Here is a 20,001-nt window from a genome sequence, read left to right as displayed (position 1 = left end):
TTTTCACCATGTCAAGTACTGGTGTTCATAGGCACAATGAAAGAACTCCGAACCCCTTGAGTGTATTCTAAATCAAACCTAATGTCAATCATTTAAGTAATGCATTTAAGTGCTTTCACAAGTTCACCCTTACATCTAATCGGAAAGGGAATCGTAAGCATATTTTGGTGTGCTCTCCTGGGGGAGGGGTCCTGGCCTGGGGCATAGCCCAAACCCAAAGAACTCCCCCTTATCCTTAATTTGGGACAGATAAGAAGTGAGGCGTTAGGGTAGAGAAGTGATGCCGAAAAACTGTAGGAAGGCTGGATATTTATACACTTGTTGTGCTAGTTAAGATGGTTAGCTAAACAAGATGCACCTGTGCCAAATTGGATGATTGTGCTCCTCCCGGACTTTGTTAATAAAACCCCATCTGTTGGTGGTAGTAGAATTTAATTCAGATAACAGCATTATTAACATCATCTTCAGCTTGCTCAAAAACATCAAAACATCCCTGCTGCACCCTACTCATGAACTTGAAATCAATGTGAATGATCTATTTATGGACTAAGAGCTATATATTTTCTGTTTCGTTTTGTTTTTTAAGACATATTTATTGTGAAAAGAAAGTCTTTATTATGCCTGACATCTGATTGGTTGACTGATCACACACCTAATGTCAGACAGTGTGACTACTATTGTTGTCTAAAAGCGAGTGAGACATACTCAACAGATGAATACATTACAATACAGTACAATGCATTACAAACTCATAGATTGTTTCCAAAATATCACACATGCTTTCAACATGGAATGACTTTTAACAGCACTGTTCCATCCTATAAAGCAAATAGGCTTTACATTATATTTAACATTATTATATTTTAAGTTTACAAACAATGTGAACAATGTCTATATAAATGAAAGCAAGAGGCAATGATATAAAGCCCTACTGCATATCAAATGCACACCATGTTTCAGCAAACTCTCATCAGACTTCATGTTCTTGTGTTGTGACTGACAGGACTAAACGAACAAGCTTTACTCATGTAGAACGCCATTTATCTGATGGTGGCATCAGCGTTTAACTAAATATTTAGAGTAAATATTAGGATTTATAACATATAATGTAGTTTCATTTAACATGCTCTATTTGACTAACAAACCCTTTGGATAATAATGAGGGGGGAAATGCTATAATCTATTTACTCTGTAAATCAAGCTGAAGGGATTTATTCAAACTTAACTAAACATATTTCTATTGTTCTACAGAAAAAGGGAAGGAGAGAGAAACTGAAGAGCTGTTAACACTGTCTGGCTATCTGTAGCCCAGCTTTGAGATGGTGCAGATGTTTTATTGATTGATAGTGATGTGGGAGCCTCTGGTGGTTAAACGTTGTAAGTTAACAATTGTTTAACATAGACGCTTGTGTCAGAAAGCAAATATTCAGAAAAAAAGTCATATTATTTGAGCAAAAATAATAAAATCATTTTAATACTGACGTAAAGTAACACTGTTACAGTATACCCTAACAGATCCCAACAATGCTCAATAAAGATACAATTTACAGTATCAAATTGACTAAATCGGAAAAAAAAAATGTTAGTATTCAGTAACAATTCAAACGTATTGTACATCCATGTACTCCTGGTAAATTAGATTCTTCTCAATTATGAGTTTTGGTCTTGTACACCATTCATTCTCTTTCAAAGCATGAAACACTCAACTCATGCTATTTCAAAAAGATAACAATTATAAAATCACTAATTAAAATTACAGTACCCACATACATAGTCTCATAATCTGACATTATCCTGGACATTTTACATCCAAACTCTCTTGCTCATCGCGGGAGGCTGTGGTGGTGCTGCATATTGTTTTCTGGTTCAATCAGAAGTTGTTCTGCATGTGGAGGGGAGGGGCTTAGTCTTGAAGGGCGGGGTTTGCGTGTTAAACTGCCCACGTGTGGTGGACAGGAGAGGGGTGGAATGAGAGTTGGATGAGGGGTTGATGGAGGAGAGGGGACGGGGGTAAGGGGGTATCTCCTTCCTGAATGCATATAAGCATCTGGAGAGTGTGCAGAAGGTGGAGCCATGCTTGGATAACAAGATGGGCTGAGGGGATCAATAGGGTTGATATAATCACAGGAAGACTCATCTGTTCCCTCCTGGAAATAAGAATAATACAATAATAATAAAAAAGAATAATAACCATATAATATTAATAATATTAATAATAATAATTTCTAACCTTTTCTTTGAGGACGTAGAGTCCACCTGGGTTCCAACGGTTCTGGTAGTTTCTAGCAGGCACAACATCAACTAAAATATCAAGTAACATTTTAAAATAGACATTTTTGCATTGGGAACAAACTATATATATATATACATACATGTATGTGTGTGTGTGTGTGTGTGTGTGTGTGTGTGTGTGTGTGTGTGTGTGTGTGTGTGTGTGTTAATGAGTGTCCTTCTTTAAAATGTTTTTGGTTTAAGATGAGACAGAAATCTGTCTTGAGTGATTCTACAAGGATGAATAAAATGTTTTGCGTTACCCTCATGATTGCCGTTGCTCTGCTCCGCTACATTTTGTCTGCTCTGTCCGGCAAGCTCTTGCCTTTTTCTATAGATAGAAAAATGACATATTTTTGGTTAGCAACATACCTGACTGTGATTGAAATATCAAATGCAGTGTCATAATTGTTTAATGTACAAACAGAAGCCTAAATGTGTAAAAGATGAGATTCTCTACAGTTTAATCTGTTGGTTTGGTCTTTGTTTTTCATCTGATATGTGGAACTTTGACCTCCTAACATTTGAAGCACAAATACTTTTCTTACAAGAACAGTGCAAACTTGTGAGATTTATTGTGGCTTGCTTTAGATCTATCAAAGAGAATGGATAAGGACAATAGAGCTGGTACTTTTTGGAGGGTTTCCAACAGGCGCACACAGTCACCAAGGTGATGAGTAAGAAAATGCCTCCCATGGAGAGGATGATATAGAGAGAACTCCGTCCTGCAGGATTTAAAAGAAGAATACAGGGTGACATAGTACATCATTCCTCTCCACAAAACAAACTGCTCTGAAAGACCAAACTCAGTAGACAAGGTCTAAATTAAGGAGACCTTAAATGGAAGATTGACTGCACAGGTTGCCAGGAATATAAGTGCAGAAATGAATGGGGCAGCTCAGGGCTCTTTTTAAAGGGTAGACTGTGCAGAAGGAATGCAGGACCCTGCTGGGCTCAGTGTTCTGACAGAAATGTGTGCAAGTGAAGAGATGGATGAGAGGATCAGCTGAACTCCAGTGGAGCAAAACACTTGTTCATTAACATCTCCTTCATCTGCCATTTTCATGAACATTCCAACCACCCAAGTGAACATTTTTATATTCTTTATTCACACATTTTTTTTTTTTAAAGAATCTGCAGCTCTATTTCATGGTGACTGTAACTGTCAGTCTTCAAAAACACAATTAAAGAGGCCAGTGTGACTTCTATTGTATTTATTTATATGTTTTCATTTGAAGTTTAGTTTGTTTTAGCAATTTTGTAAAGTTTTTGTTTGTTTGTTGTTTGTTATGAAGATTTAATTCATTTTATATTATTTCTATCTTTTTGTTTAAATTTCTGATTTTAGTTTTAGCAATTTTAGTACTTCAGTGTATTTTTTTATTCATATTTGTTGCAAGGCAACATTTATAAGATTAGGTTTTTAGTTATACTTTATTTTATTTCAGCTTTATTCCTTTCTAATAATTTTAATTAACAACAACAATAACGCTCTACTTTGGAAAGAAGACTTGGAATAGTGCACAATTGATATGGACACTTTTACTGTGTTGTTTTTAATGAACTATTGTTTGATGAAAAAATAGCTACATAAAATATTTCCTTGATGTTGCACAGAAATTTCTGAAACAACATGAAGATGATTAAATAATGATAATTTACTTGGGATATATGTTCTTGAAGTATAATTTGTATTCAAAATGCAAAGTACAATATTCACATTATTTTATACTATTCTACACTCAAATGCCTCTTTGTAGTTATGCTATTTTTTTAATATACTGTCAGAAAAAAGGTAAAAGAGCTATCAGTGGGGCAGTACCCTTTCACAAGGCACTAAATATACCCATATAGGGGTAAACATGGTATCAATGCTTTCCTGTCGCTCAAACAGTACATGGCTTTAGCAATGCAAAGGTTATGGGTTTGATTCCTGCAATAACTGAACAAAAGAAAAGTGTACAGTGAATGAAATTTAAGTTACTATGGATAAACATGCATGAATGTAAATCTGAATGTAATCTTATGATTATTTTTGCTTTCCAATTTTTTGTGTTCTTATCTATTATGAAAGCAATATATGATGTAACATTTCAGGTCATAGTTGACTGATGAAGGTGACAGTGGAGTCTCAACACCTACTGTAAACAGTGAGTTTGACAGGCAGGCTCTTCATACTGCTGATGGGGTTCTCCACCCTACAGCTGTAGACGTCGTCATCTGACATCACAACACGGGAGATGGTCAGGACCTTCTGGTTATGTGACAGGAGCAGGTGTGAGTCATTGGTTAAAGATTTCCCGCCCTTCAGCCAGCTATAGGTAGGTTTGGTGCCAGTGTCGTGAGTGCAGTTGAGTATAAACAGCTCAGTCAGCTCTAGGACGGATGAGGCTGCAATGTGGATAAAGGGCCTGGACACTGGAACTGTGATATAACCAGATAACATGGATAAGGAAAGTTGATTATGACATAAATTAAATGTCTTTGTCTGTCTTACCATCCACGGTGAGGTTGACGTATCGCTCCCCAGTGAAGGTATCATCAGTGATGGATATCTCCACCTCATAGGCGCCCTCGTCTGACAGCTGCAGGTGATGCAGGAGCAGGGAGCCATTCTCATACAGGAGGATTCGGCCGCGGTACTCAGGTCTTAGGTTCCCAATTATGTCTGTACCAATGGACTGGACCACAGTGACAGCTTTGTCTCGCTTCAGCTGCCACTTAATAACGGGCTGGTCGGAGCTGGTGCTGGTGTAGGACACAGAAAGAAGGGCTGAGCCTCCTAGTGTACCTCGCACTAGAGGAGATGGACAGCTGATGTTCACCCCATGTACACCTAAATACATACAGAAAATTGTTTCACAAAAGTGGCTATCCAGCAGTTGGGGCTTATTGTCACACAAGGTCAATATGTGTTAAATGAGTCTGAGCATCAGCGAAAAAAAGATATAGTAAACCCCAAAACAATATTCAGTTTTTTTTTTTTCAGTTCAAGTTTATTTGTATAGCTTTTCATGATACTGTACAAGTCAATATTCACTAACTGGAGTAAAAAGTGTGACATCTTTCCCAAGTTTACCCTACATCCTGCCAAAATACATTTAATGTACTGTAAGTGGCTTTGGATGAACATTTCTGACATTTAATACATATACATTATGTTATGAATACAAAATCAAAGTAAAATGTGTTCAAAAGGCACTTTTCCGACTAAATTCAAAGTGTCTTTTCTAAGGAAATTCAGTCTGCAATTAAGATATTTAAAACATTGAATAATAACTCTAAGAAATAAAATGTAAAATGAAATAAAACACCATCAGCTTACCTCGATATTATACTTTTACTAGATGGATGGGTGGTTGGATGGATGATAGATATAATTATATTAGAAAGTGAGACCCCTGACTGTAAGTCGCTGGTGTTTCATTATCTAACATACATTATTAAATATTATAATCTATTAAAATAAATAAAAAATGGTTGCACTTTATTTTACAGTACGTGTACTTACATTTACTTATAGTGTACTTACAGTGTATTTATCTAAGAAAGTTCTGGTAATACAAGGTAACTACATGGGGTAGGGTTAGGTTTAGGGGCAGGTTCAGGGTTAGTACCTAGTTATTACATAGTTATTGTAATTATTATAATAAGTACATAGTATGTACATGAGGAACAGGACTGTAAAATAAAGTGCTACCTAAAAAATGATACCTAATAGATAGATAGATAGATAGATAGATAGATAGATAGATAGATAGATAGATAGATAGATAGATAGATAGATAGATAGATAGATAGATAGATAGATAGATAGATAGATAGATAGATAGATAGATAGATAGATAGATAGATAGATTGATTCACATTTCACAAGACACATTGCCTGAGCTCTCCAGCGAGACACCTGCTGGTAAACAGCTTTGTGTTTATTGCTCCTGAGTGAACCAGCATGTCCTTGCCTTCTTTGCCAGGGCAGTGCGAGTCAGTGTGGCATGGCTCAATCGCTGTGGCAACAATTCTCACTGTTGAGGTCTTGCCAGGATGAGCTAACAAAGGTCTGGATTGTAGGCTCGCTCTCCTCCAATCAGGGGAAGCTGTGCAAGAGACATGCTCTTTTGTGGATGTTGGATGTAGACAGTGGGGCCCAGTGATTCTGCTAATCAGAGGTCTCTGAGGAAGACTAGGCTTTAGTCAGGACATGTCCTTGGCACATCTATACCTGATTTTAAGGTAATGTGACGGCATCAAGCTCATTCCAGCTCACTCATGTCATAGTGATTGTTCTGAAAATAATTGAGATTTGTTTTGCACAAATCCGGCCTTTAAAATAAAACAAATTCAAGGATGCAAATAAAAGACAGCATGAATGTTTTTTTTTTTTCTTTTTCTTTTTCTTTTTTTTTCTTCAAATTGCAAAAAAACTGGTCTGTGGTGTGATTATATATATATATATATATATATATATATATATATATATATATATATATATATATATATATATATTACTTATATATAAGTAAATTTTGCAATGTGTGTTTTTTAAGGTTTGTTTCATATAATCATTCCATTTGCCTTTTAACTTCCTTATTATTTCATTCATATTAAAAAGTATTTTGAATAAAACAAAACATGTTTAAAAGCATTTCAAAAGTACAGTTTCATCAAGTGCCCTAATTAATTCACTTGACTGATCGCTCCATTTGTGTTAGGTGTCATCCAGCCACCCACAAACAAAACTCACACGGAAAAGTGAAACTGACAACAGCGTATACTTTTTCTTCCTCTTCTTTAGAAAGTTTTCCCCTCGACATTCACTGTAGAAAAGTCATGATGTTGTCTTACCTGCCAAAGAAAAGATGAAAAGCCATAGGAGAAGAAACGGTGAAGGAACGGCTGTCTCTTTGCATGATGCCTCCCTCTCTGCCTTCATCTTGGAAGCAGCGCTGGGTTTCTCTCCCACACAATCGGCATGATTTGTCCACTCAAGGCACGTCGCTGGGAATGCAGAGTGCTTCCTGCCAGACGGGACACTGGCTGCTCTGAACCCCAGCCTGAACAACAGCTCTATGTGCAATCTCGTATGTGTGTGTGCTTTGCTCGCTTTATAGGGTTCCCCACAGTGATTATTTTCAGGGGCCCTTTGTGTGTGTGCATTTGTGCATGTGTGTGCTTGTCTCTGCAGTAAGGACACTAGGATGAGTGTGTGATGCTTTGAGACATGTGTTTTTGTTGTTATTGCTGTTACACGACGGATCTGAGCAGTCACGTATGACAAGAGATATGCATAAGAGTATATTTGTGTGACATAACACACCCACAGTGCTGTTCAAAAGCAAGACTGAGTGACACATTTTGTCAAAATTAGAGTGAAATTGGGGCTCTTGGACCAGAGGTTTTCAAATGGGGAACTAGGGGAACCCCAGGTGGATAAAAGGAGGTGCTAGGAGGACAGATACTATAAAACTACTCAAGGACAACTGCTTTTTTTACTCCACCATGCATTAACCAGGCCCTCCCACATGAATACATTGTAAGCCCCATATATTTTTGTGCACCAGGCCATAATGGATGAAAAGAGGACCTACTACAGGTTGCTAAAGCATCAGTATTCATTGAAAAAAAAGGCCTTTGTGCATAAGAGTTGGATGGCTTTGTTTCAGACAAGTCTTACTGGAACACTTCACGATGGATATACTGTAGATGGCCAGCTTCAAATGTATTTATTTATTTTAGTTTGTTTAAGTTAGTTTGAAGTTTTTAGTTTGAGCAGGTTATTTCCACTGGTTAAAATGAAAAAAATGTGGCAGGAATTGTGGCCTATCCATCACGTGTCTGTCTAGAAGTTGATGTCATTGTCCTGCAGTGGTCAGCTGATGCTGTGGTCATCTGACTGGCCATTTTCTCACACCCCCACAGACAGAAGCAAATACTCATTTTGAGCATAGAAGAAAACAAACAAAAAAATTTTTGTCAGGAAAATATAAATGCAGCTGATAAAAACATCACACAAGTTATCCACACGACTCAGTCCATCCGTTAATGTCTTGTTAAGCAACAATCTGTGTTTCTACAAAACAAATCCATCATTAAGGCATTTTAACTTAACATTTTTTGGCCAAAATCCACAATCCATAATGTGACAAAGTCCATCCACAGTTGTCCTCTAACATTAAAATCCACTGACACGTGGTGCTTGATCTGTGCATATTTCTCTCCTGATTCAAACGAGGCAACTTTTTCACTTTAGAACGCAATATCATGGATTTATACCCTTATGAAACAAAAATATATTGCAGTATATTGGAAAATATAATGTAATATATTAGGCATATATTCTTATATATGGGATTTAATATTTATTTTTTCCAATACATTACAATATATTGAAAGCGGAAATCATTTGTATATTTTGCAATATATTATGTAATATATGTATCATCAATATATTATTAAATGTATTCAGATATATAATATATTAGAAAATAAAAAGGGAAAATAATATATTACAATATATCACAATATATTTTAAGAAATATATTGGTAAATATATTTTCCTTTCGTAAGGGATAGCTGGGAGCAATGGTTAAAAAAAGGCTTAATAATGGATTTGTTTCTTGTAAACATGCATCTTTCTGCTTCACAAAATGTTAATTGTCATTTGGATTACTTGTGGATTATTTTGATGTTTTTATCAGCTGTTTGGACTCTCCTTCTGACGGCACCCATTTCACTGCAGAGGATCCACCGGTGAGCAAGTGATGTAAGGCTAAATTCCTCCAAATCTTTTCTGATGAATAAGAAAAACTGATCTATTTCTTGGATTGCCTGAGGGTGAGTGCATTTTCAGAACATTTTAATTTCAAGTCAAGTCAAGTCACTTTTACCATCACATCACCACAGCACATGTGCCTTGGTGAGTGAAATTCTTGGGAACGTGCTCCAGAAATTGCAGAAACAATTTACATATAACCATAAAGACTTCAACAACTGAACTGTTGAACTGTTGAAGTTAAAGTGCAGTGTGTGGCATACTATATTGTGGGAGTATGCTGAGTGTAGGGTGTATTAGTTTTGGGGTGAACTCTTCTTTTAATGCCAGTTACGAGCAATATGATGCTAGTAGCAAACACAACTAATTGTTTAGTACACAGTGAAAACAATTAAACAGAAACAACAGATGGCATTTCTGTTTGCCAAACTAAGACAACAAATTAGGACTGACTGATTATACAGACTTTGTATTTGTACCATATCAGACTTTGAAATTTTGCTCTCCCACTCAGTAAAAAGAGTAGATGATGTATGCAAAATGGCAAAGAATGTCAGAAAGAAAAAGCTTTTCACAGAACATACAGTCTGTTATCCTCAAGGGTCTCCTCTGTTCTGGCTGATCAAAGCTTTAGCAGGGCTCTGAGACCCAAACATACTCACACAAAGCTTGGCATTAGCCTTTGTCCTCTGGAGGATAAAAGTCCATCCGGACTCTCTCATCTTGTGAAGAAATCTGTCAAGTAGAGTCAGTGGGAACATCCAAGGTCATAGTGCACTGAAAGCATGAAAGATCCTCACACATGTCTCCACTGGAGAATATCTTCCTGAAGCTATATTGCACTGGACTTTATGAGACACCAGAAAATTTAATGAGAAAAAACTATGTTAAAAAAGTTTTCCTGCTTTACTCTCTCAGGAAAGCTGGTTTTGTAAGAAAACACAAAAGTATTAAAATATTATTTTTCCTCCCATCTCAATTTTATATTATCACCATAACCCCTTAGGGGCTTGGTAGGAGGCTTCACTGGATAGATAGATTTTCCAGCAATAACTGTCATCTATTTCCTCAGACAAAGCTGAATACACTACGTGTATTCCCATGACTTGAAATAGCATTCAGGTCAAATTCTAACTAACTGTTATTAACTAACTTTAATTTCTTGTTTAAGAATAATTGTTTGCGATTTTAAATATGATGTATAATTGTATTTAAAATGATATAGAATTTGTAAATGTAATTATTTTAGAATTATTGATATACTACTCGTTAATATTTTAGTTTTTATTATTTATGAATCATAGTTTCATAGTATTATATTATTGATAATTATTAGTAATAAATAGCTTTTATTTAATTTTATATTGAGACCTATCAATATTATTTTAGCTTTATTTAAATGACCAAAAACTATTTTTATATGCACATTGAGGGGGAATTGTATTATTTTATACGATTTGGGGAAAAAAGATTTATGTGCATTTTTAAAAATGCACATAAAATAAATGTAATAGCTTCGTGAATGTGTTTGTGAGAGCTAACTTGTTATATACAGGCCCCCTCTGCTGGAGGCTTTGATGCAATGTTATGCTGTATAATACATAAAAGCCAATTAAGCACGCAAACTGAACAATTCAAAGAGTATTGAGATTAAGATATTTCAGACTGAGATGCTTTGACATTCTACATATACAGCAGCCAGCATAATGCTAAGTGAGAATTTTCTGGGAGACAAAAACTAGCTGTTGCAGTTATGCAAATCCACTATCCTTTTTGTGTTAAAACATAGAAACACACACATTTTCAAGTGTGTGTTCCAATCATTTACAGTTTAAAAATGCATCATGTGTCTGTGTTGTGCAGGTAAGCTGAAGGTTTTTTATTTATTTATTTTTTTTGGCATATGCCAGCTGTCAGGTCAGCAGTACTACGTTGACAGCAGCAGTCTGTAGAGGCCTAACCTGATTTTACCAAGTGAGACATGTTCCTGGGACAACATCGTTGTTGACCCTGGAACAACATTGTGATTAACCAATCAGATTTGAAGAACCAGTTTATAGATTTTGTGAAGTTTATGCTTAAAATCAGTGTTTGGTGCTTGTACATCAGTGTCATTCATCTATCATTTCCTCTGATTTTAGGGATTACTCATGGTTAAGGTTAGGTTTAGGTGTAGGGATATGGTTAAGAATATATTTTTGGAGTAGAATGTTGTTCCAGGGTCAACAAAATATGTTGACCCAGGAACACATCGGACTTGGCAAAATCAGGACGTGCATCTGTAGAGGGCAGGAATCATGGGACACAGCAATCTGAGGGAGAACTGTCTTATGGCACTTTGTGTTGCCATAGGCAACCTGTAAAACTGTAAAACTGTTAGGAGACTGTAAGTCATGGAGCCATGCAGTGACAGACTTCATTCTGGGGAGGTTACATTGTGCCCCTAAAGCTGAGGCCTGTGTGCGGAGGAGGGAACGTGGGCGACTGACTTCACACCCATGGAAGGAAACAAGTTGAGCCAAACACACACACACACACACACACACACACACACACACACACACACACACACACACACACACACAATGACATTATGGCAGGTCTTTGTTGCTGTGCAGAGGACAGTTTTTTTCTTGTCCAGTTTTTCCTCCTGCCTAAGTTTAGAAATGTTAAAAGTCAGTTAAAAAATGGATAGAAAGGAAATCAACTTCATAAAGCCACAAATCATCAAATATAGTCAGTCACTGTGAAATATTGAAATCTTCAAAGTAGGATTTATGAAGTCACTCCAGTTTGTTTAACCTGGAGAATGTGATTCATTGTGTAATAAATGTCCACAGTATGTCATCTGAGATGCAATTAAAAAACAAGGTTAACTGTGTGCCGTATGTCTTTAATTAGGAACGGCAGTACACAGTCTAGTTAAGTGTAGCTCTTAATGTAATAGCTGTGTGATTAATATTGTCATGGAGAGATAGATTAATTTTTATATTCTGGAACATCTCATTGTTAAAGAGATAGTCAACCTAAAAAGGCTAATTTTGTGATTTACTCGCCCTCGTGTTAGTTCTGTGGAACACAAAAGAAGATATTTTTTCCATCTTACAGTTAATGGATGCTGGAGATTTCAAGCTCCAAAAATGACACAAAAGCACCATAAAAGTATTATAAAAATGGGCCTTACAACTCGTGCTCCAAATGTCAAGTCAAACACTCCAAATTGAAGTGACTGGTTGATATAATATAGGTACTGTATGAATGATTATTTAAAGCACAGACCGATCTAGCACTGACTGAAAAAACTATTAGGTTCAAATCAATGAATAATGCATAAGTGAACAATGAATGAGCAAATAATCAATCAGTTGTGTTCACCAAATGCTAACATCAGAAGACTTAAATAAATAATAGTGAATGTGTCGTATGATAGCTTTGGGTTTGAAATGGACAAAATTCGGTATTCAATGATTCTTATTCATTACGAGACTGAATGATTATCACTAGTTTTATGACTTATTTATTTTTATTTATTTATATTAGACCTAACAGCATATTTGTCAACATATGTTCCCTAATCCAAGGTTTTTCTTCTTCTTCTTCTTCTTCTTCTTCTTCTTCTTCTTCTTAAAACATACATGTTGGGGTGGCTGAGAATAATCACAATACCTCACATACCTTTTTATTTACTTGTTAGACATATAACATATAATTATATAATGGTAAATTATGGTCTCAAAAATATTTCTATAAGATTTATTTCATTATAGCTCTGCCACATGCACATTTATCAGAAAAACTACACACTGGAACAGATTTGATACCAGTTAATGCTATTACAGGCCTAAATGCTGCTTTGACAGGCAATAGTGAATATAACGCAAGGCATGTGACAATTTGACCTTGATAAATGACTGTCCAGGTCTCATTAGCACAGCCTTCACGCTGTGGGTCCTCCAGTGAGATGCTCCAGCAGGACTAATGAGACTGATGTGTAGCTTAATATTTACATTTCTGCTGCATATACATAACTGCCTGTTTGTTTTGAACTCTTTCTATAAGGACTCTTTAAAAGACTAATGATCACCCCCTGACTGTACAAAATTTCAAGCAACACACATTTTTGAGTTTTTATTTGCTTTTCAATTGATACAGAGCTTGATGCTGATGTCAACATGCAAGGTGATCTTGGTTATCATCATTAAGCTTTCACAACTCAATTTCTATATTTCTAATGATATTATGCACTACCTTAAAAGATTATAATTTTACAAAAAAGACAGTCAATCTTGCCATGCCATATGCTGCACTGGAAGCTCTGATTTCATTTTCAACATATTACATATTACAGGTAGCAAACCAAACAAATCAGTCAACACCGTAATAAACAACTGATTACATTCTTTTTCATGATCGATAAACAAATTTCACTTCTGAATGTGATCGTGGCTACATGGTCAAATCAAGGCAATGATAAACACTACCAAAGGACTATCAAGCAACAAAAAATAATAAAACTCAATCATGATGCATTATTTGAAGTCTACTTCACTGTTTGAATGAAGAAGGCTGTATTAAATTCAATGCCATCCGGTCTTCAATTTATACAAATATCAGATATACAATATACAGATGGGTTTTGTGGGATGCAAAAGCATGCTGGAGCAGATATTCACCCAGACTGGATAAGAAGCAGAAAATAGAGAAAGAGTTCACACATTACTTGACATAATAATAATAATAATAATAATAAATCCCTGGAGAAAGCGTCCTATAAGCCGTCAACCTTGAGAAGGGTCTTCACTGCTCTGGTCCAGATGTAGCATCTGTCTCTACTCCGTCTGTTCCACCTGCTCACAAAATACACAGCATTATTATTATTTTTTTTTTACTTATTATTTTTGTTTTGTTTTCATTTAAAATATCTAAAACTTCAAAAATATCTGAAAGAATATGAAGAAAAAAATATCTGTCAATGGGTTATATAAAAATTATTCATTCATTTCAAATAGTTCATTTTTGTTTTTTAATAATAATAAACAAAAAACTAAAACTAAAACTTAATAAAAACTAAATATATATGGATATAAAGACACAAACATTTAGTACAATTTAAATAAATTAAAATAAAAACAGAAAATATAAGAAATAAAATCTAATTCAAAATATCAACAAAAAATATAATAGTATATAGATTACTCTAAAAGCACACTGTTTAACTCACTTAATTTGGATACTTTTTTCATAAAACAAGACTTAATATCTTAAGTCTTGATTTAAGAATGTTTAAATATTTGGAAGAAAAAAAAAAAATGAGTAATAAAATAGTGTTTTGCAGTGTTTGACCCTGACACTCTTCACAAAATATACTGAATGTGACAAAGCATTATTTATTGATTGATTTTGTCAGAATATGAATTGATCTTAGGGTGATTTTATATTTTTGTCTGTGTAAAGCAGAGCACAGCCTCATTTCAGCGATGCACCTAAGGATAAAAATAACACTTCCATACATAAAATGCTTAGCAACTGAGATCTGGGTTGATGTTGCTTGGGAAAGGCCTAAATTTGGCACAGAGGTTGGTTAGAGTGGAGCGGCACAGCTGAAGGAGAGATATCTGTGCCCGGGCTGGAGGTTGGAAGGACACCTTCATTCACATTGCTTGTCCCACTTTCTGCATTAAACAACCAGATCTACTTGTTTCCTTCCTCAAAGGTAGTTCAAATGGAAGCTTTGGTGTGAGAACATTAACGTGGTCTTTTCGTCACCGCTGGCCTATTTGTTGCTTCAAAGTAGAATCTCTGGGGATCAACTGCTCGAGAACCATCTGCATACATACTGAGCTGGGAGAAACAGTTGATCCAGCATCTCTAGAAAACCAGGCAATTTTGTGCAGAACAAAACACATCACCAGAAAGAAAATTGAAAGGGGGGATAAATCTGCGACAGACTTTAATATTGAGTCCTGGAATTGTGGAGGCTTAAACCACCCACAAAAGAAATTAGATTTGAGAGACCTATGTCTCAACAAACTGAGATATTACGGACTATAGAGTGACTCTGTGGACTCCCCTAGCTTTCTGAAAATCGGTGAATGGCTTTTCATATGCAATCTTTTAACAAGTCAGAGAAAATGATAGATGTGCTCATTAACAATTACTTAATTAAGAAAAAAAATGATCCAAAGCACTCTGAGAGTAATTAAAAAGCACCCTTGAGCATGTCTTATTATGTTTACTCAGTATAAAGACATGACTCATAAAACGCAATTGATGGATTTTTCATTTTATTTCATTTTGGATTTGACAAGAGTTCTTTCGTGGCTCATATGCTATAATGGGCACAATATTTCCTGCGTTTTTATTAAATATCTTTGGTACACAGTAAAAAAAAAAAAAAAAAAAAAAAGGCGGCGAATCAACACGATCTTGAACTCTCGTTAAAGTTCAAAGCTCTTGTTGCTTACTTCAGATCTCAAAGTCAAATTCTGTGAGGGTTTTAAATGTCTTTGGATCAAAATAGCTGGCGGCCTCTGCACCACGTGAGATGGGTTTTGAGTCTAGCGCTTGTATTCACTATGACTGTTGGGGACAGTGACTGACCTGAGTCCCCTTGGCTGCCGTTGAGGGCCTCACCACTGCTGCTCACCTCCTCATTGGGCTTTTCACCAGGTTTCATCTTCTTCCGGGTCATGTGACCACGAAAGCCAGCCTGGATTTTGGCAGCCGCCTTATTGGCCTCTGGGTCATCCAATGGGATGTCCATGATGTCCTCTTCCTCCTGTGGCTGGTTGCATTCCTCCTAAATGATGAATAATACATTTAGTAAAACTGACACTGGCTGTACTTCATATTGATTTCACTCTTGCTTAGAATGATTCAGACTATCCTCTAAGATCTTATATACCACTGTAGTTGGTTTAGCATGATGATTTCCTGCCCATTTAAGCCCCCTTGCAATGAATCATTACCCATCAGTGAATGCTCCTTTTTTCCATAACACTCTTAAAAATAAAGATTCCAAAAGGGTTTTTCGTAGCAATGCCACGGAAGAACCATCTTGAGTTCCCAAAAGAACCTTTCATTGAACAGTTCTAAAAACAATACATTTTTCTTAGTGTGAAAAACATTTTAAACATCTAAATAACTTTTTTTTTCCACTATAAAGAACCTTTTGTGAAATGGAAATTTTCCTTGAATGTCAAAGGGTCTTCAAGGAACCATAAGGAAATTAAATTTTTAAGAGTGTAAGAAACCTATTACTTGAAGCTAGTGAAAATAAAATGAACTGATGCATAAACACGATGATTTCAAATAATAACCACACAGATACATAGACCAACTCTGACCAGCTTCCTGTGCTCTGTAAAGCATGTCATCACACAACCTCATGCAGTGTGTGTGGTGGGATGTGATTTTATTTGTCTCATTAAGTCTTCCTGAAGCTGTGAAACCACATGCTTTCTCCCACCACAACAACTTGGCATATGTAAAATGGCTCAGCAGAGGCTGGTTGGCAGTCTTTAAACAGCTTGTGAGGGTGATGAGCTGAAGTCCATTGTAAAAACCCTGGTAGGAGCGTGTCCACCCACTTTTAAACCAAGGATCAGCCTCTTTTCATATTTACCAAGCATTTTGCCAACATGCTCATATGTGGCCACAGGCAGAGGCGTTCCACAACCCCCCTATAAATAAGCATCTGTTCATTTTACTGCTGCCTCTGAGGCTTAATGTATGCTTACCCATGGATCACCTCTAATGAAACTGCACAGTCATAAGCCTTTCCCATGTCTATACTAGTCCATTGAAATGATACATTTGTTGCCCTATCCTTTTGCATATGCGTAACAAACAGCAAGCAGACATTTTTGGGGTCCCAGCACAAAGAGCTTTTTAGCTTATAAGATCACATACATGTTCATATTTTTAAATGATAGCTGTCTTATATTTCCTGACCTTTAAGATCAATTCACACTGTAAAAAATATTCCGCAAAATATACAGTAAAAAAAAAAAAAAAAAAACAGCAGCTGTGGTTGCCAGAATTATACTGTAAGAAATGCAGTAACACCATTTTTGGTTTAACAATTTTACCTTAAATTTACAGCTTAATACCATAATTTAACTGATATAATTCTATAATATACCATATTAACTTATTGAAGTACTGAAATCTATTTTGTACCTTTGTATTACACTGGTTACCACCAATATCAGGTGGTGATGAGAAAGTCACGTGATGAAACAAAGCCCATCACAAATAGCTTTTAAAATAATAAGATACATTGAATGTGCAGAGTGTCATTCACACATACACTAAATACCATCATGCTGAGACTCATTAAACGGAAATATGCAATAAACATTAATTTAACAACATTATATGTAATTACAGCCCTAATAAACAAAACAGATAAGAAAAAAAAATAAGAAGAAACATAGTTATTTCAAAGAAAAAACATCAAATTCAAACTAAATTTGAAATGCAATGCAGAGAATTCCGGGAACGTAAGTTTGCAGAAAATTACCGTTAACCATTTAACAGGTTTGTACTGTAGCATTTTCACAGTTTTTTTACCGTTAAAATCACAGTAGTTTTTTACAGTGCATGCACAAAATCTAGATTAATTTCATATTTCATAATTTCATAATAAATCATATTTTAAAATATAGCGTCTATCCTTCAAAAAACATTTTCAGTTTAGTATTGCTTTGGTAGGGTCGAGTGAAAAATGTGTGGATTCTGACTAACTTAATCACCTCTGATTGGCCATTACATACTGTAGCACTTCACAGAAAGCGATAGGCCTATAAATATGCTCAGAATCATTTAATATCTATCTCATGGCCGACTCCAATACTGATTTAATTTTTATGTCATTTTTTAAGGCAAGAGATAAGATAAGAAATATATTAACATATATTCAAGATTTTTAGTTGTTGTTGTTGTTCTGTACAGGCCGAACTCTCTGTAGCCATTTAAAATTGGAGTCATACACTGCATTTGAATCATGATCCAAATAAAGATGTTACATACATGAGCAGTTTCTGACTTAATTTACATTAAATTAGATTTAATTTTAAAATCTGAAGCAAAAACTTCAGCTTTGTGAAATGATATTGCATAAAACATTTGCAGGAAACAAAAACAGCAGATGGGCTGAATGAGATGAAGATTCACTCTCTGACAGCAGGTGGAGTTTATGGAACAGCAGCTAGAGCATTTCCGTGGTTACGTCTGTTAACACTATAAACACTACTTTAGTATGAATAATACAAAGGCAAGATGAAAACAAAATATCATCTAAAACTTTTCTGAAAACAGTCAGTTCTCCTCAGAGATAAATTTTATCTAATTCAACTATTTGTTCTTGTGCAAAACAAAATTATGTTTTTTAAATAATAATTTTCCAAGACAATAACAATATTTTCCAGGGCATTTTACATTTTCTCTCATTTTCCATGTGTTTTCCAGGACTGGAAAATTAGTCATCAATTTTCCAAGTTTTCCAGGACACGTGGGAACCCTGACTTTGCATGATTCTTCTGACAAAAAAGTTTTGTGACAATTGGCCACTAATAGCAGCTTAAAGCTGACTGACTTAAATATACAAAGGTCCTCATATACCCGGCTAGGACCAAACATGGAATACAAAAGTAAAAATCTACATGCATTTACCAAAATTCCTTAATTCTTTCTGGGATTATAGCCACGCCCAACATTCTTGACTTTTGGCAGCCATGTTAAATATAGTTAATATTAATTATTATAGTTTAATAAGTCATTAATCAACATATTGTTTAATAAATAAATGAATAAACAAAGTGCATGTATGTATGTATGTATGTATGTGTGTATATATATATATATATATATATATATATATATATATACATATATATACATATATATATATATATATATATATATATATACATATATATATATATATATATATATATATATATACATATATATATATATATATATATATATATATATATATATATATATATATATATATATATAGTCTGTGTCATTTATTATACATATTTATTTTAAATTTTCTTTTAGGCTATTTACAGTTTGTAGATTATTTTAATAACATTATTAATACTATTAATATTATAATACAGATAAATAAATGGGGATCCTTTGAACCCTATAGATAAAGCTTAAGCATAAAACTGATGATGAGCACAAAATATACACCTGAAGACAGTTCCTAAATTTCCTGGACATGAAATTTACGACTGACATAAAGTTTCAAAATACAAAAAAAAAAATTATTTATTATCAAATGGATTTAATTTAATGGAATATATTCATTAATTCTATACTTTCAACATAAAAATAAAAACGGTCTGTACTTACGATATGACAATCCATGACGCGCAATTACAGACGCTTATAAACGTGGTCTCGTCTTCTACTGCAAGTGCAACAGAGTGGAAGATCCTCACAGGGCAAATGCCTTGGTCGAATACGCCTCTCCTCCAACTATCCTTATAATTCAGAGCCTTATGGTGGGAGGACAGAGAGAGAGAGAGAGAGAGAGAGAGAGAGAGAGAGAGAGAGAGAGAGAGCGCACACGAGCATCATCACTCTTGACACTTCCACTCACAGGTCTTTGCACGTTGCAACTCTTTTGTTTAATGCTGACGATTACAGCACCATTATTCTCATTTTCCTGACACCTGTTACCAATAGGAGCAGATACTTGATTTAGCCTTGCAGTGGAGAGAATGATTAAAAGGAGACCTTGGTCCAATCTAATTATATAACATGACTTTAAATATTCACAGTCTAAAATATTCCTGAGGGCTGTCATCATATGCTAAGAAAATACTAGAAACAGCTCCCCACATCACACAGTCAGTCCCACACAGTCCGTGCCTCCTCCACCCTGTGGCAATATACTGTAGAGTAAGACAAACAGACAGTAAATCCATTGCCCTTTA

General features: G+C 35.2%; 2 protein-coding genes across 4 annotated transcripts; both read right to left on the bottom strand.

The window, feature by feature from the left end:
• Positions 1-400: 400 nt before the first annotated feature.
• On the bottom strand, positions 401-7,371 carry LOC113058431 (hepatocyte cell adhesion molecule-like). 2 transcript variants are annotated; one of them, XM_026226331.1, is made up of 7 exons: positions 7,117-7,371; positions 4,769-5,107; positions 4,414-4,695; positions 2,903-2,996; positions 2,535-2,596; positions 2,231-2,301; positions 401-2,147 (listed from the first exon to the last, which is right to left on the bottom strand). In XM_026226331.1, exons 1-7 carry the CDS (start codon positions 7,202-7,204, stop codon positions 1,824-1,826), a joined length of 1,260 nt encoding a protein of 419 aa, XP_026082116.1. In that variant the 5' UTR covers positions 7,205-7,371; the 3' UTR covers positions 401-1,823. The 2 variants fall into 2 exon arrangements, with proteins under 2 accessions (XP_026082116.1, XP_026082115.1); XM_026226330.1 differs by having other exon boundaries at positions 402-2,147; positions 2,535-2,602; positions 7,117-7,370.
• Positions 7,372-13,156: 5,785 nt separating this feature from the next.
• LOC113058996 (neurogranin-like) lies at positions 13,157-19,585 on the bottom strand. 2 transcript variants are annotated; one of them, XM_026227235.1, is made up of 4 exons: positions 19,415-19,585; positions 15,644-15,842; positions 13,827-13,890; positions 13,157-13,721 (listed from the first exon to the last, which is right to left on the bottom strand). In XM_026227235.1, exons 1-3 carry the CDS (start codon positions 19,427-19,429, stop codon positions 13,841-13,843), a joined length of 264 nt encoding a protein of 87 aa, XP_026083020.1. In that variant the 5' UTR covers positions 19,430-19,585; the 3' UTR covers positions 13,157-13,721; positions 13,827-13,840. The 2 variants fall into 2 exon arrangements, with proteins under 2 accessions (XP_026083020.1, XP_026083019.1); XM_026227234.1 differs by having other exon boundaries at positions 13,157-13,890; positions 19,415-19,579.
• Positions 19,586-20,001: the final 416 nt, after the last annotated feature.

The sequence above is a fragment of the Carassius auratus genome, chromosome 40 (genome assembly GCF_003368295.1).
Source record: "Carassius auratus strain Wakin chromosome 40, ASM336829v1, whole genome shotgun sequence".
NCBI lineage: Eukaryota > Metazoa > Chordata > Actinopteri > Cypriniformes > Cyprinidae > Carassius > Carassius auratus.
This window is presented reverse-complemented; position numbering and strand designations above follow the sequence as displayed.

Coding starts and splice junctions, on each gene's coding strand:
- LOC113058431 (XM_026226330.1), bottom strand. CDS start 7,204: ATGAAGGCAGAGAGGGAGGCATCATGCAAAGAGACAGCCGTTCCTTCA. Junction 5,108..7,116: donor TTTCATCTTTTCTTTGGCAG/GTAAGACAACAT, acceptor GTATGTATTTAG/GTGTACATGGGGTGAACATC. Junction 2,148..2,230: donor TCTACGTCCTCAAAGAAAAG/GTTAGAAATTAT, acceptor TCTTATTTCCAG/GAGGGAACAGATGAGTCTTC.
- LOC113058996 (XM_026227235.1), bottom strand. Junction 13,891..15,643: donor CGGCAGCCAAGGGGACTCAG/GTCAGTCACTGT, acceptor TTTTGTGAGCAG/GTGGAACAGACGGAGTAGAG.